Here is a 14561-nt window from a genome sequence, read left to right as displayed (position 1 = left end):
CTGTCATATTTATCAGAAGAGCCAACCTGCTTCTGACATTTTTCAAAGGCAGCAAAAAAACAATAATCAAAAGAAAAATACCTCTAATGAGTTTCAAAAGAAGCAGTCTCTCTCTCTCTCTTTCTGGATTTCAAGTAAAACATTTCAAACAGGACTTTCTGAGGTACTTCTGTTTCTTTTATCTTAGACTGAGGTAATTCACCTGGCAGTTTGCCCCTGCACTTTGGAGTATTTCAAAGGGTACTTCAACTTCACTGAGCTCTGCCCATCAGAGCAGTCTCAACTGCTTCCTGCTTTCAGTCCCCTCCCTCCATGCATCACCTTACATGTACATATTAACTTGGAGAAGGACAAGTAGGTTTTAAATTTGGAGCCAAAAGTTACTTGTCTTGTATATTTGAAACAAACACTCTAGACATTTGAAAGGAAACTGGAGTTTGGTTTTCAAAGAATCCCCACAAATCTACACTATGGGAATTTCCATCCTGGAATATCTGTTACTTTTTACCCCTACAGCTGGAACTTCCACCACTGTATCTTGCCAGTCATCCTCCTCTGTCTTCACAAAAATACACTGGAGTTGGTGAAAATTAAAAATACCCCATCAGTTCAAGACAAAGAAAAGGTAAAGAGAAGGCAAGTCTGCTGGATAGATGACAAGAGGAATGGCATCTGATTCCTCTAACACTTGTGAATGGAATTTCTGCAAATCACAAATTAATCATTGTGCACAAATTAATCATTCTGTCCACAGTGAATGATGGGAGAAAAGAGAAAGGGCCAAAATAATTACAACCAAGTCTGAATTTAAGAGAAAATGCTGAGAAGTAGATATACCTCACATGGTATTCAGGACACATCAAGAAGTACAGATAGACTCAGCCTCAGTCAGCACATGCTCTAGGCTGATAGGGCTCTAACCTGACTTTAGGGATCCAAAACTACCAAAATACTTCTGGGATGAACTTTGTAGACCACTGAGAAAAGACCTGAATATGAACAATACAGGGAATTTCACAGAAATGAGGAAGTGCCCTACTCAGGTATATTGAAATAGCACTGTGGGATATTCGTGCTGTGGAAACAGAAAGGGAGGAACTGCAGTACTGCAGAGTGTGTGTGCTGAAATTCACCTGCCTACAGAAGCATCAATGTCATTTCAGAGGTCATTTCCTGCTAAACAAACTTTCTGCTCTTACAAGTTTTAACTCATACTTTCTTTTCTTGACATGAGAATCCTTCTAACTGAGCTATTGAGGCATATAATGCAGGCAGTACTTGGGCTGTCCATAGTAAAGCTTCCCTTTGCAGGAAAATATTTGTTATTGGTGTTCTAACCCAGCTTAAGGATACACCACTAAAGAAGAGAGCTAACATTCACACTCCTCCTCCTAACTAGTTGTTATATTCAGGTTAGAACAGTGTGTACCAAATATCTGCTGCATTGCTTTCCACACTTAAAAATCACCTCAAACATAATGAAATTACATTTCAAATACATTTTCAAGTGGATTGTAAGATCTCACAGACCAGATGAAGTAGGAGGCTTCCTTTGGAGGACATCAAGGAATTTTTCAAGCTATTTTCCAAATGGTCAAAATGTAACTTAAAATTCTATTCTTAAAAAACAATGATTACTTCATGGAAATTTCAGTAAAGTTTTTCTACCTGAAACATTTTTTAAGTTGCAATGTACATGTATAGAACTTGTGTACACAGTGGTTTCACCTTGAAGTTAATTCATGGTGGTTATGTGGAATACATTTCATAAACATGGTTTGTGATCCGTAAGGGAAAGTTGTGTTTCAGCTAAGGCATCAAATCATGATCATTGTGTGCATGGTGCTGGGTTTTGGATTTGTGACCAAAACAGTGCTGATAAGGTGCTAGTGTTTTGGCTATTGCTGAGCAACACTTGCACAGGGTCAAGGCTTTCTCTTTTTCCCACACTGCCTTATCCCCTTGTGCAGATTGGGGGTGGGATACAGCCTGGAGAGGCAGCCTCAGCTGACCCACAGGACATCTCATGCTCAAAAATGAAAACTGAGGTGGGTGGCAGGAGGGAGCTACTGCTCAGAAATTGGCTGGGCATCTGTCTACTTGTGGGAGGTGGTGATTGCCTTGGTATTATTTATTTTGGTTTTCTGTTTCTCTTTCCTTCACTCATTAAACTATATATATCTCAACCCATGCATTTTTTCTCAGTTGTGTACTTCCTATTCTCTCCAGTGCTCAGCTGTCAGCCTACCACATTTACACATCCTTTCTTGCTTGCCTTGTTTGAGCTATAGGATTCCTTCAGAGGAAGAAAACACAGCTTTAAACATACAGGCAATTAAGTTATTCACACATGAGTAAACACATACACATAATTTAATGATATATCCTCCTCAAAACTGAGTTTGCAGAGAGACTTAGTTACCAAATCAAACTTTGAGTCTCACCTGATGCCACAAATCCAATTATTTGTTCTGGGAAGCACTAGGGAGATGTCACATAATATGAATGAAGTTTGCTTTAGTAGCTACTGAACCCAATGGCTTTTCCAGCATATTTAAATGAAAGTGTAAGCGGTGCTGAGGATGACAGAAAACTGTTTAAGCTTTTACTAAGACAGCAGTTTAACAGCTTCTGAGCCGAAAGGTACCATACATCCTGACATATATCATGCATTGGCATAAAGGAATATGGTATGCTGAGTTATGGTTGGGTTTCAGAAAAAAATCTGGTGCTTTTCAAAAGAAGAGTGATTAATTAGAGGTAAAAATGTCTTCTGGTTTGTTTTGGTTCGAAACATTTTGATTTTTATGTTTCATGCATGGGGAATGAGGAAATAAATTTATCTCTCAAAAGGCAAACAGCTGCCAGCAGTTCAGCTTAAAGATCTGTAAAAATCAACACTGATAAATGTACCAATTATAGAACTCAGATGAGACATTTCTGGGGTTAAACAGAAAGAAACAGGGAAGTTATTGAGTTCTAATTTGGTATCTTTGATTGTTTTTACAGTCAGCTGTGTGGAGATGAGATACATCTTTTACCTACCTTTCATATGGAGATGGGGGAAAAAAAGCAGTAAATACAGTCAAAAGTGTAAATTATCCATATTAATCTTCCATTACACTCCACGTTCTGGTTACAATCACAAGCAGTAATTCAGGCTCCTCATTTAGAATGAAATTTGAAACAATCAATTGACTCACCTTCTGCTGACAGGCCCTGTATGTTAATGCCCTTGGCAGCCAAGAAACTCAGGCATGCATCTATGTTTTCAATCTGTTCAGGAACAAGAAAAAAAGAGAGACACAAAAAGAAAATGCATTGTAATAATTGTTTACTTTCATCTCTTGCCACCCTTTATTGCACTCAGTCTTTGTGTCACATAAAAAGTCCCTTTGCTCACCATAATACGAAAGCTCCTCAGTTACCAAGGTCTTAAATTGATCGAGTAATACGTAGGTCAGGACTTTCTGTTGTTTCAACTTGCATGAAGCAAGTTATTTAATACTGTAACCATGAAAAAGGATCATAACATATCTGACTAAAGGGTCAAGGATGTTATGCCAGGATTTTTAACCTACAGTAAGTATAACAAATATGAAACTGAAAATAAACACGGAGGCCACACTTGCTTGAGAAGGCAGATCGCCACTTGCTCTTAAGTTGACAGCTGGCAAAAGTTTCCAGCCACAAAAGCAGTCAAATATAAAAACTGTAACTGGAAACCCCAGCTGGAATCCAAAAAATGGTCACTTGTGACATCCTTGGCGTGTCAGCAATGACAGGCAACCCTGGGAGCTCACCGGGGGGCACATCCCACCCTCCACACAGACGGTTCCATGGCATTCAATTGCACCGGATGAAAGGAGTTTGGACCAGGTAAGGGCTTCTGATTGTTCGTAACTACTGCTGCTGTATCCCACCTAACAAAGTGAACTCCAGAAAGGCTGCACAAATCAGGCATTTCTTCCATCACACTCAACATCACAACAGAGATCCTGCGGTAGTTTGATGCCTCGTTTCCCTTCAAAGCTCCCACCAAAGCTCTGCGGTCATATTCAGAGAGATGCCAGCCTCTCCTAGACCACAGCACTTCCATGCAGAAGTCTAAGCTGAGACAACTCGAGTAACATTTTAGGAAATATCATATTTCATGTGTGGTTAAACAAAAGACTTTGGGATAATACCACTGAGCAATTTACTTGTTACCATGATAAAAAGATAAGTGATAAAATAGGGTCTCCATGTCCCTGCTTCCACTTTACAGATAAGGAAGCAGCCAGACAAGCAGCTCCACGTTTGCTCTCACATGATTACCATCTCTATTCATCAAAATGATAAAAACATCATCAAACTTCTTAGGTTCAGAAAATAAAGTGCTATGACAAGATCCTACAGGCATGTACAGCATCACAGGTACAAGGAATTCACTAGAAAAAACACAACTGGAGGACAAAAAAGCATCAATGACTCTGTTATTTATACAGTGTCATCTATGATACTAACAACATTACATGGCAGAATGACAGGAATGTGAGCAACTAGTCACTTTTGAAGGAAAAACAGAAAGAAATCTGGGGAAACTGAAAACAAAAGTAAAACACAGAATGCAGGTCTATAGCTGAAACTATTAAAATGTAGCTTTGGTAGGAATTCAAGGTGCTTCCCACAGAATGACTGGCTCGTGGCCCATGTAGAAGTGATGTGTGACTGCTATTCAGCTGCAGTGGAAAACACTCTACTCGCTTGGCACTCTTGGAGTCTCATAGAGGCAAAAGCTCTGAACACAACTGGCTGTCTTCTGTCCCAGAGCTACTGATAAAACAGTGATGTTGGGATATGAGGGAACCAATCACCAATTTCTCCTATTGTAAAAAAAGAAGATAAGAAAGCGACTGAAATCTTCACATGGTGCTTGTTTAAAGGGAAGTATTTCCAACAGTGTAACATTTAATGAATTTCACTTATAGGAGCTCCAAGGAAGGATTCTGCCTCTAACCCCTGCTGTATAAACTTAAGAACTACTTATAATCTGCAAATATTGTTTTATGAAGAAAGAACCTCCAGTGCATAGAGTTGGACACAGCAAACTATTCTGAAGTATCAGTATGGTCATGAAGACCATTTAGATGTGTTTACCTTGGACAGATGTGAAGTTCTTGGATAGATTTCAGCTAAGGAAAGACCTAATGACTGTATGCTGAGGTGACTTCCAAAGCACAGCTGCCTCCTTGAAATTACCGTATTTAGCTGCAAATTGTCACTGAGGCTCTAACAGGCCTTTTTTTGGTCTACTTATTGCTCAAGCCCTTTAAGTAGATGTGAAAAGACTGGATTTGCCAAAGGGGAGTGAGTATTTTCTTCTTTACTACGAGCTACAATTGGGTTTTGGCTGACAATTCAGATTTCTCATTTGCTTTTTCAGCAATGTTTAACACAGCAGAAACAAAACAGGAGAGATGGCAGTTGGCTGTTGGCTATTCTCATTTCCCACCTACCCAAAATAGGGAAAAAGCTGTGCAAAAGGAGAAGGAAAATCAAGGACAGTCATCCACAGTGGTTATCTCAGTCAGGCACATTACCTTGAGTGTCCAGAACTGAGCCTTGCCTTTTCACACTTCCCAGCCAAAAGCATGAAGCGAATTTGCAATTTTTAACTCTTGCACGGAAACTACTTCAAGTCCAATCAGCTATCAAAACATACCATAACTCCCATGACCTGTATGATGCACATGTATTCTAGGGCTGCTGATTGAGGGGCTGCCCACCTCCAGGGGCTCCTCCTCCTCCCTTTTAAGTAGGACATTATGTGAAAAAATAAAAACCTGTGGAATTAAGCTTCTGTCAGACATATCCAGTGACACAACTGCCATACCTTGACTTCAGCAAGGCTTTTGACACTGTCTCCCACAACATCCTCATCAGAAAGTTCAAGCAGTGTGGCTTGGATAAGTGGACAGTGAGATGGGTCAAGAGCTGGCTGAATGACAGAGCCCAGAGGGTGGTGATCAATGGCACAGAATCGAGTTGGAGACCTGTGGCCACTGGAGTTCCACAGGGATTGGTTCTGGGGCCAGTGTTGTTCAACATCTTCACCAACGACCTGGATGAGGGGACAGAGTGACCCTCCGCAAGTTCCCTGATGACACCAAACTGGGAGGACTGGCTGATTCCCCAGAGACTGTGCTGCCATTCAGCAGGATCTCGACCGGCTGGAGAGTTGGGCAGAGAGGAACCTCATGAGGTTCAACAAGGACAAGTGCACAGTCCTGCATCTGGGAAGGAACAACCCCCTGCACCAGGACAGGCTGGGGGTCGAACTGCTGAAGAGCAGCTCTGCAGAGACAGACCTGGGAGTCCTGATTGATAATAAGCTAAATATGAGCCAGCAATGTGCCCTCGTGGCCAAGAAGGCCAATGGCAGCCTGGGATGCATCAAGAAGAGTGTGGCCAGCAGGTCAAGGGAGGTTCTTCTCCCCCTCTACTCTGCCCTGGTGAGGCCTCATCTGGAGTCCTGTGTCCAGTTCTGGGCTCCTCGGCTCAAGAGGGACAGGGAAGTGCCGGAGAGAGTCCAGCACAGGGCCACCAAGATGATCAGGGGAATGGAGCATCTTTCATACGAGGAAAGGCTGCGGGAACTGGGGCTGTTTAGTCAGAAAAGAGGAGACTGAGGGGGGAATCTTATTGACATTTATAAATATCTAAAGGGTGGGTGTCAGGAGGTTGGGACATCCCTTTTTTCTATAGTAGCTAGCAACAGGACAAGGGGTGATGGGATGAAGCTGGAACACAAAAAGTTCCACTTAAACATAAGAAACAACTATTTCCCTGTTCAGGTGAGGGAGCCCTGGCACAGGCTGCCCAGAGGAGTTGTGGAGTCTCCTTCCTTGGAGGTCTTCAAGACCCACCTGGACATGTTCCTATGCGACCTGATCCAGGTGACCCTGCTTCTGCAGGGGGGTTGGACTAGATGATCTCTAAAGGTCCCTTCCAACCCCTACCATTCTATGATTCTATGATTCTCATGCTCACAACAACAAAATGTGTGTTTCAGTCAGCTACCTGAAAACTTCCTCTTAACATGAATCTCTGTGTGGCATTTGCTAACTGCCAAGATGGGAGCAGAAGGCATCATGGCAAGTAATCATCATTCCTAACTTTCGAACGTCAGACTAGCAGCAGTTGCTTTGTTACATCAGTAAAACCATCAGCCTCTTGGTGGAAAAGCAGGATTAAAAGCTGGTGGTCAAATGCATTTACTGATTGGTTTCTGACTACTTTTGTAAAGGACATCATTGTATATCATCATTTTCATTCCAACTAGGCCCGCACACTCCTCGCTCCTTCCTAGTTTCTACATATATAAAACTCAAATGCATTCAAATGTAACAGATACATTGAGTTCCTAGATGTGGAACAGAATGGATTTATTTATTTATGATTCCACTATTACTTTCCCATGTATATTAGTCTGACTTCCCTCTATTCTCAAATGTACCTTCAGTAATTATGCATTTCCAGTGACACAAGACACCAACCCCACACAAGTTTCTGCATTTGTCATATAACTGCAATTTCCATTTCTATTCTTGTCAGTGCTAGAAAGAGCAGGAGCTAGGAAACATGCCCTGGCCTGTATAGGCAGAATAGGACATACCAGGAAAAAAGCAACCCAAATGTCCTCAGCCTGTAAATGGAAACCCGTATGTGGGCATTGATATATGTTGAACACTGACTACAACAAGAACTTGAATATGGCAACTGCCTACAGCCAAAGCTGTCAATTCAGCTCTGCCAAGTCAAATAGACCAGGTAAATGATAACTAGTGCTGCCCTTGTGACAGATACAGAAGTTTTTCTCAAATCAAAATCAGAATTAAACCTACTGTAGGTTCCTTCACTTAGAAACCACGGGAAGTTCCTCATGTTATGATGCAAGATCTCTGCTCCCAACTTTTATAGTGATAGATATGGCCTTTTAATGAGCTTATCCAGAAAACCCACTACTCATATTGAAACCAGTGCTTTCCATTTAACTTGAGGCTCCATGTTATGGCCATTATATAAGTTTTCAAAGATGCAAAAAAAGAGATTGATTTCATGTGAATCTTTTTTTAAGTTCCACAAAGCTTTATGCAATATCCTAGCATACTTCGCATACAATGCAGAAACATGGACAAAGCCTGGAGAACAAGGCTCAGCCTCATCATTTGCATCCCCTTCTCTGTGATCCTGAGTAAAGCCTTAGCTTTCCAGTTCCTGTGGAAATAATGAGACAAATAGCATTTCTCTACAACATGCTGTTAATATTCAATATTCACTCACAATGTGTCTAATATAAATAGAAATGGGGGCAGTAAGCTCTGATTCACAGTGCCCAAGATTCCTAATCACATCAAAGAGCATCCAAAGGGCATTCTTGTATTGTGAATGGCTTCAGGCAATCCTGTGTGACTCTCCAGGCTTGCCCAAGCTAATCTGGTCTGCAACAGGCAGATGGAAGAGCTGTGGAATTTTTTCTAGTTTATTTTGCAATTTGGTTTCTCGGGGTTTTTCTCGGGTTTATTTATGCAAAACTGAAACCTTCCTATGGAGGAAAAAAAAAAAGGAGTAATTTCCTGGAAAAAAAACCCCTGGAAATACTATTTTTGGATCAGCTTTTCATAATCAGGCTTTAACTATATTGGAAAAGTTGAAGCAGATCACTTGTGTACAATTTGAAATCTAAATGACAATTTGTTAAGCAGGAAGTTCAGCTTTGCAAAACAAGCACCAACAGTTATCTTGCCTCTGGAGAATCATTAATTTAGGATATAGATGAAACTCTACTGGTCTCAGTAGACACTTGACTAGATTCTAGCACATACCACACTAACTGTACATTATTGGCACTAAATCTCTGCTGTAAGTGAAGACAGGAACAGATGGAGAGAAATCAGGGCTGTGCTCAGTAACTACATGATGAGAAGAGCAGCAAGACCCATGAATGCTTCATATCCACCTTCCCTGGTTGCTCACAGGAGACCCTTTTCTATCAGAGTGAAAGTTTCCAGAGTGAAAGTTTTATTTCTAATGTTGGGATTTAATGTAAAATATGATCAGTATCTAGTGAAGATAACCTTCTCCCCAAAACATCCTTGAACTCTACATCAAATGATATTTTAAATGAGCATAAGTGATTAAAAGGAAGGAATTGACACTAAAACCACTCAATGTAGTAAGTGCTGGCTCTTGGGCTGTTTTGTTTCCTCAAATACTAGCTCAAGTGTACAAGGCTGTGTACATCATCAACTTCAAGTGTGGCAGGAATCCGGAATGTAACAAAACTCACATAGAAACAACTACACGGGATGTTTTATCACAGCTTTAACTCAGAATAAAAGTTGATCCATATTTTAAGCAATGCAAGGAAATGACAGCTTCTTGGTTACTGCAAGTGAGATGACTGTACACCAGCAAACGATCTGGGTTTCTTCATTCAAATACACACAAGTAAAGAGATGGCCACGGTCATCCCACTGCTGTGCCACAGAAAGGAACTGTTGCAGTATAGTCACTGACAGTTGTTTGTTGCTAAAAAAGGTCCCCAGAAGGGAGCTCAGGCTGCAGCCCGTTCCCAGGGGTCAGGGAGCCTCTGTGTTTGGCTGACATGCAGAACTTGTGTCTCAAGGCCTGAGGGTCACAGCTTCACCTGCTCCCAACAGATTGGCTGGACGGACACCAACACATATGTGCCTCCTCCTTCCGTGTACCTGGATCTTGGATGCATTGCTCCTTAGGACAAGCGCAACAGCACTTGTTTAAATACATAAAATCATCCTACATAGAAAGCTAAAGAAGAAAACTTCTTGGATATCTTTCCTCTTCACAGGCTAATGAATTAACTATTATCTCAGAGTTGCAGTGTGTAAGCAATCGCTGGAAATCAAAGACTTATGACAGAAAGTTTATTTCTGTGGGCTGCAAGCTCTGATCTGTTTCAATTACTGAAGAGTGAAGAGCTTAGTAACAACATAAACTAGAAACAAAGACTTGGGCACCAAAAAAGCTGCCATACAAACAGCTTTAATTCTTACATCACAAATCTGTCAGAGCAGTTTGCCATATTGTTGTTTAATATACAGTTTCACTCTACTCTTTTTAAACAGTGCAGCAGACAGATTTCTGTTGGGAAGCCAAAGTAACAACGTGCAACTCAGAAACCAGAATTAAACTATGTAAACATAAGCAGATACCTTTTGTTATCAACATAAGCTTTAAACCTGGCTCACTGTGATTTTGCTGCCATTTTGGAAGACTATAAAGTTTCGTTGCCAGGGTTCAGAAAAAGAATTCATTCATTTATTTCCCAGAAAGAGAAATAATTTGTTACTTTCATCTCTTCTCAAGCTTTTTTCCTTAGAAAAGACTCAGATAATGTCAAGTCCAAATAAAAAACATATTTTTTACCTAAGAAACTCCACATTAAATTTAGTCTGAGCACAATTTTTACTCCTGGTACCAAATTCAACACCAAAAGAATCCCGATGCAGTTGATACAAGCCACTGCACCTGGTATGGTCTCGCCAAGAACACACCTTCATATGTTGTGTATCCCCTAACATGGAGGTGCAGGATGTTAAAGATTGCCACCCGTGGCTTCCAATTTTTCCCCCTTTCTGCCAAACACAAGAAGAAGCTATGTATAATAGGTCTGGCAAAGAAACCTCAAGTGTTTCTCTAAGACATTGGTGCAGGTCTGACTACATCAGTGAAGGATACAGAGATCTCTACGTATGTATGTAGAATGACCCTGGCCCTTTAATACATGTGCAGTTTCATGTATTTAGTCCACACAGGGAGTAGAGCCAGAAGTATTTACAGTGTTCATTCAGCATAAATTAACAGTGAAGTAAACAATCAAATAGAATCTAATTCTGTCTTTATAGCTAAGCTCCTGTTTTCCAGTTTTTCCATAAGAATTACTTTTTAAGTCAGTTCTCTTTTGCTCTTTGTCAAACCTCACACTATTGCAGAGACAGATGATGTCTTAAGTTCTTGCACCACTGTACAGGACAGAGAATTGGAGCACACCATCTGGGACCACAAAGATGATGCTTCTGGGAATGACAGACTCATCAGCAATGTCTCCAAAGATACCACACAGCCAATGGACAGAGCAGCATGCACATCCTGCCTTATCTACCATCTTGGCACACTGAAGAATTTTGGAAGCCCTTCCTTCCCAAAATTAAACAAATATCTGTTTAGTAACACTTTATCATGCCTTGGGGCAGGGTGATGTAGCTATTGACCTTTCTCAATCCAGTCTGGCTCTATTTATCATGTGATTTGCTATGTAGGATGACGGCAGGGGTGAGAGGGCAGCTTGTGGTTTAATTTAGACTGCAAGCTCTGCAACACAAAGCTGCAATCTGACCATGCCTGTCTCTCATAACAATACACAAGTGGTCAGCACAACAGATTAACAACAGCCTGCATCTCTGGAAAAAAAATAATAGACAGTAAAATGAATCTTACCTAGGAGCAACAGTCATTATGAAGTGGGGAAGAAGGATATCCAAGTACAAGTAACCTGGCTCATCACCTCTGTGGTAAATTGTTCTTGTCTACGTGACAACAAGGGTTCATACATGATCAACAGAAACCCAGGAGGCTTAGAGAAAATGCTTTAAACATTCCTAAACTCAGCTTTAAACATTCCTAAACTCAACATTTGGCCAAGTGCCTCCACAGACAGTTGAAGGAGCTAAGCTGGTGTCTGCCACTGGCCAGTCTGGCACAGCTCCAGGTAACATCTTCCCCTCCAGCTAACCTTCAGCTGTGAGGAAACATACCATGGGTTCAGGCCAAAAGATACCCATTTGTTACTATAGTAACATTAAAACAGATTACATTTCTAAACATATACTGACAGTATGATACAAACTCCCCCAGCAAAGCAGGGGGAAGGCTTACCAGAAGACAGAAAAGTTCCCTTTACTACATTGCTCTGAAAAACCTGGGAGGAGGATTACTTGAAAATACATGGCTATATTTAATCACTGGGGTATGTTTCAAAAAAAACCTATGCTAGGCATCTGCAGAGGAAAAACATGCTTGTGATGCTTCTGATCTTTCCAGCAGAGCTGCTCCCCTGAATTAGCAGCACACGCCCAGGCAGCAGAGTCCTCCTCAGCCGTGTGGGATGGGTGGCTGATGGACCAGACTCCAACCTCACCATTTTAGATTTGCAGATTTAGTGCACCAGGCTATGGCAGCGCTTAGATAACACTGCATGGATAAAAAGGCTCAAAATGTTTAGAGGAGCAGGTTAAGTGGACATCTGCTCTTGAAAAGACAGAATGATTTTCAGTGAGAAAGACACAATCAACTGAGAACTGGTTTTTTTTCTACTACATCAGCCATTTTCAGTTATTTGTACAGAACACATCAGCTCATCCACTTAATGGATACTACACCCACATAGTTTGCAGTTCAGGTGATGGGGATTGCTCCAGCTTGTATTGTACCTGCACCACAACTCATTAATATATAGCCAACTATATGCTTTAAGGATGAACCATATCACACCAGCATTCACATTTATTGTATCAACTCATTACAGTGTTCTTTGAGGAAAAGAACACATAAGTATATATAGCATGTGCCATACACTCTAACAGTAATGAAGATTTCAACATCTCATGCTTTTTTGCCAACAAAAAGATCTGTGGAGCTGGCAAGTGGACACCTGGCTCTAACAACTGAATTACAACTCCCAGAGCTGCCTGTTTCAAAACCAGGGTTCCACCAGGCTGAAGTATTTTCATGCAACCTGTTCTTTGCCTTTGGATGTCATACATTACAGAACAGCTCATTTTCAGAATACAAGAAAACAGTGAAATATTAAAATAATAGTCAAATTGCCATGACTGGAGTAAGGTTTCCTTGCAAATGAAGACATCATATTGAAAATGTGGCCTTCATCTTGATTTTTAAGAAGCCCTTGGAAGAAATTCAGGCTTTGACCCATGTAGCAGTACAAGATTCTTTATGCTAGCTAAACAGCAGTGGAAAGACTGAGCAGTATTGTTTCACTAGTACAGCTTGATATCTGCATCAGATAGAGAGGATTCTTGAAAAACTTCTGGTCAACACATAAAAAGTAAGTATCTCTTTTTTTTTTGTTATTTGATTGCACAGATCCTTACATATGCAAAGTGATCATCCCTAAAAATAATAAAACCCAACCACAAACCCTCACAAGAACCACAGCTATTTCCTCCTCTATTTATAGGAGGGAAGCGTGGTGCTGGTTCAGCCTACATGCCTTTCTGCTGCTCCAAATTCTTGTCTTTGGTGTCCCACAACTTCCTCAGGCTTAGCGTGAAGAGATGAAAGAGTCTGGTATATCCACCTACAGATACCCTCACCCTCTTCCCTTCAGCACTGACAGCTTTGCTACCACTCCACTCCTTCAAGCTTTGATAACAAGGGTAGCACACTATCACTTCTCAGACTTTCACACCTAACGTTCCAGTTTTCTACCGTATCATAATCTGTGATTAATTTCTGATTTTATTGTGAACCTTGGAAGAAAATAAATATATTCTCTCATCAGTTGCTTCTCATACTTTTTTAAAAACTATATATAAATATTCTCTCTGTCCCATGCCACATTCAGTACAGTCAAGGTGGCAAACCCCCTCTGCCTCTCCTATAAAGACACCTCGCTGCTACTTCTTTTATCCCGTGGTCCATTTCAGTTGTGTTTCAGCTGTCACCTGTGTCTGCCAACACAACCTGTATACACACACTGACTTGTATCTCCCTTCTTGATCTTCGAGTCCACATTTTCAAAATTAACTTCCTTGACTTGTCTCTCCCCAGCCACTTCTAGGCTAGCTGATACAGACCTTTTTCCTTCAACTCACTCTCCACTTCAATGCTCTGACCTTTCAAACATCTTGTTCCTTTGTCTTTTTCTTGTACCATCTAATCTTTACCATTCTCTCATGTTATGATTTATCACTTATATGCAATAGGTAACATGACCCCCCCTCTCTCTGCCTCCTTACCACGCTGCAGAAAAAGGACACATTAATATACAAGACAATAAAATGCTCAGCTATCACACTGTGCTAAAACATCGCTGTGAAACTTCCTTCAAACTCCATGAGTGTTTTACACAACATTTTTCCTCACAGACAGAACACAGCCCCTACACAGCAAGATTTCTACAGGCTGCCATTACAGCCAGACTTGATGTGTAACATATAGCATACTGCAACACACTTCAGTACTCTACATTTATTTACTTTTTCATTTTACAAATGTAAGTGATATGAATCCTTTTAAAAAAGTAACATCCAGCACTTACAAAGGCACACACATCAATAAGAAAAGCCTACACTACCTAGAAGGGCAGGTACTAAAATGTACGTCCTACATAATCCAGGTTCTGCAGGATGCCTAATGCTGAGCTCTAGTATCATCCACAAAACAAGAGAGAGGGGGAAGAAGCAGAGAGAGGAAGGAATCTCTGTTTTTCTGTAATCAAACAACACTAGCAGAGATAG

General features: G+C 40.9%; 1 protein-coding gene across 2 annotated transcripts in view; it reads right to left on the bottom strand.

Moving 5' to 3' along the window:
- Positions 1-14561, bottom strand: part of NAV2 (neuron navigator 2) — a 384880-nt gene that overhangs the window by 133462 nt on the left and 236857 nt on the right. For both annotated transcript variants that reach the window (XM_061999098.1, XM_061999097.1), the window contains exon 4: positions 3204-3276. In XM_061999098.1, coding sequence (XP_061855082.1) covers positions 3204-3276 — 73 coding nt within the window. The remainder of the gene's footprint in view (positions 1-3203; positions 3277-14561) is intronic.

This window comes from Colius striatus, chromosome 7, assembly GCF_028858725.1.
Source record: "Colius striatus isolate bColStr4 chromosome 7, bColStr4.1.hap1, whole genome shotgun sequence".
NCBI lineage: Eukaryota > Metazoa > Chordata > Aves > Coliiformes > Coliidae > Colius > Colius striatus.
The sequence above is the reverse complement of the archived record's forward strand: the minus strand, read 5'-3'. Positions and strand labels throughout refer to the sequence as shown.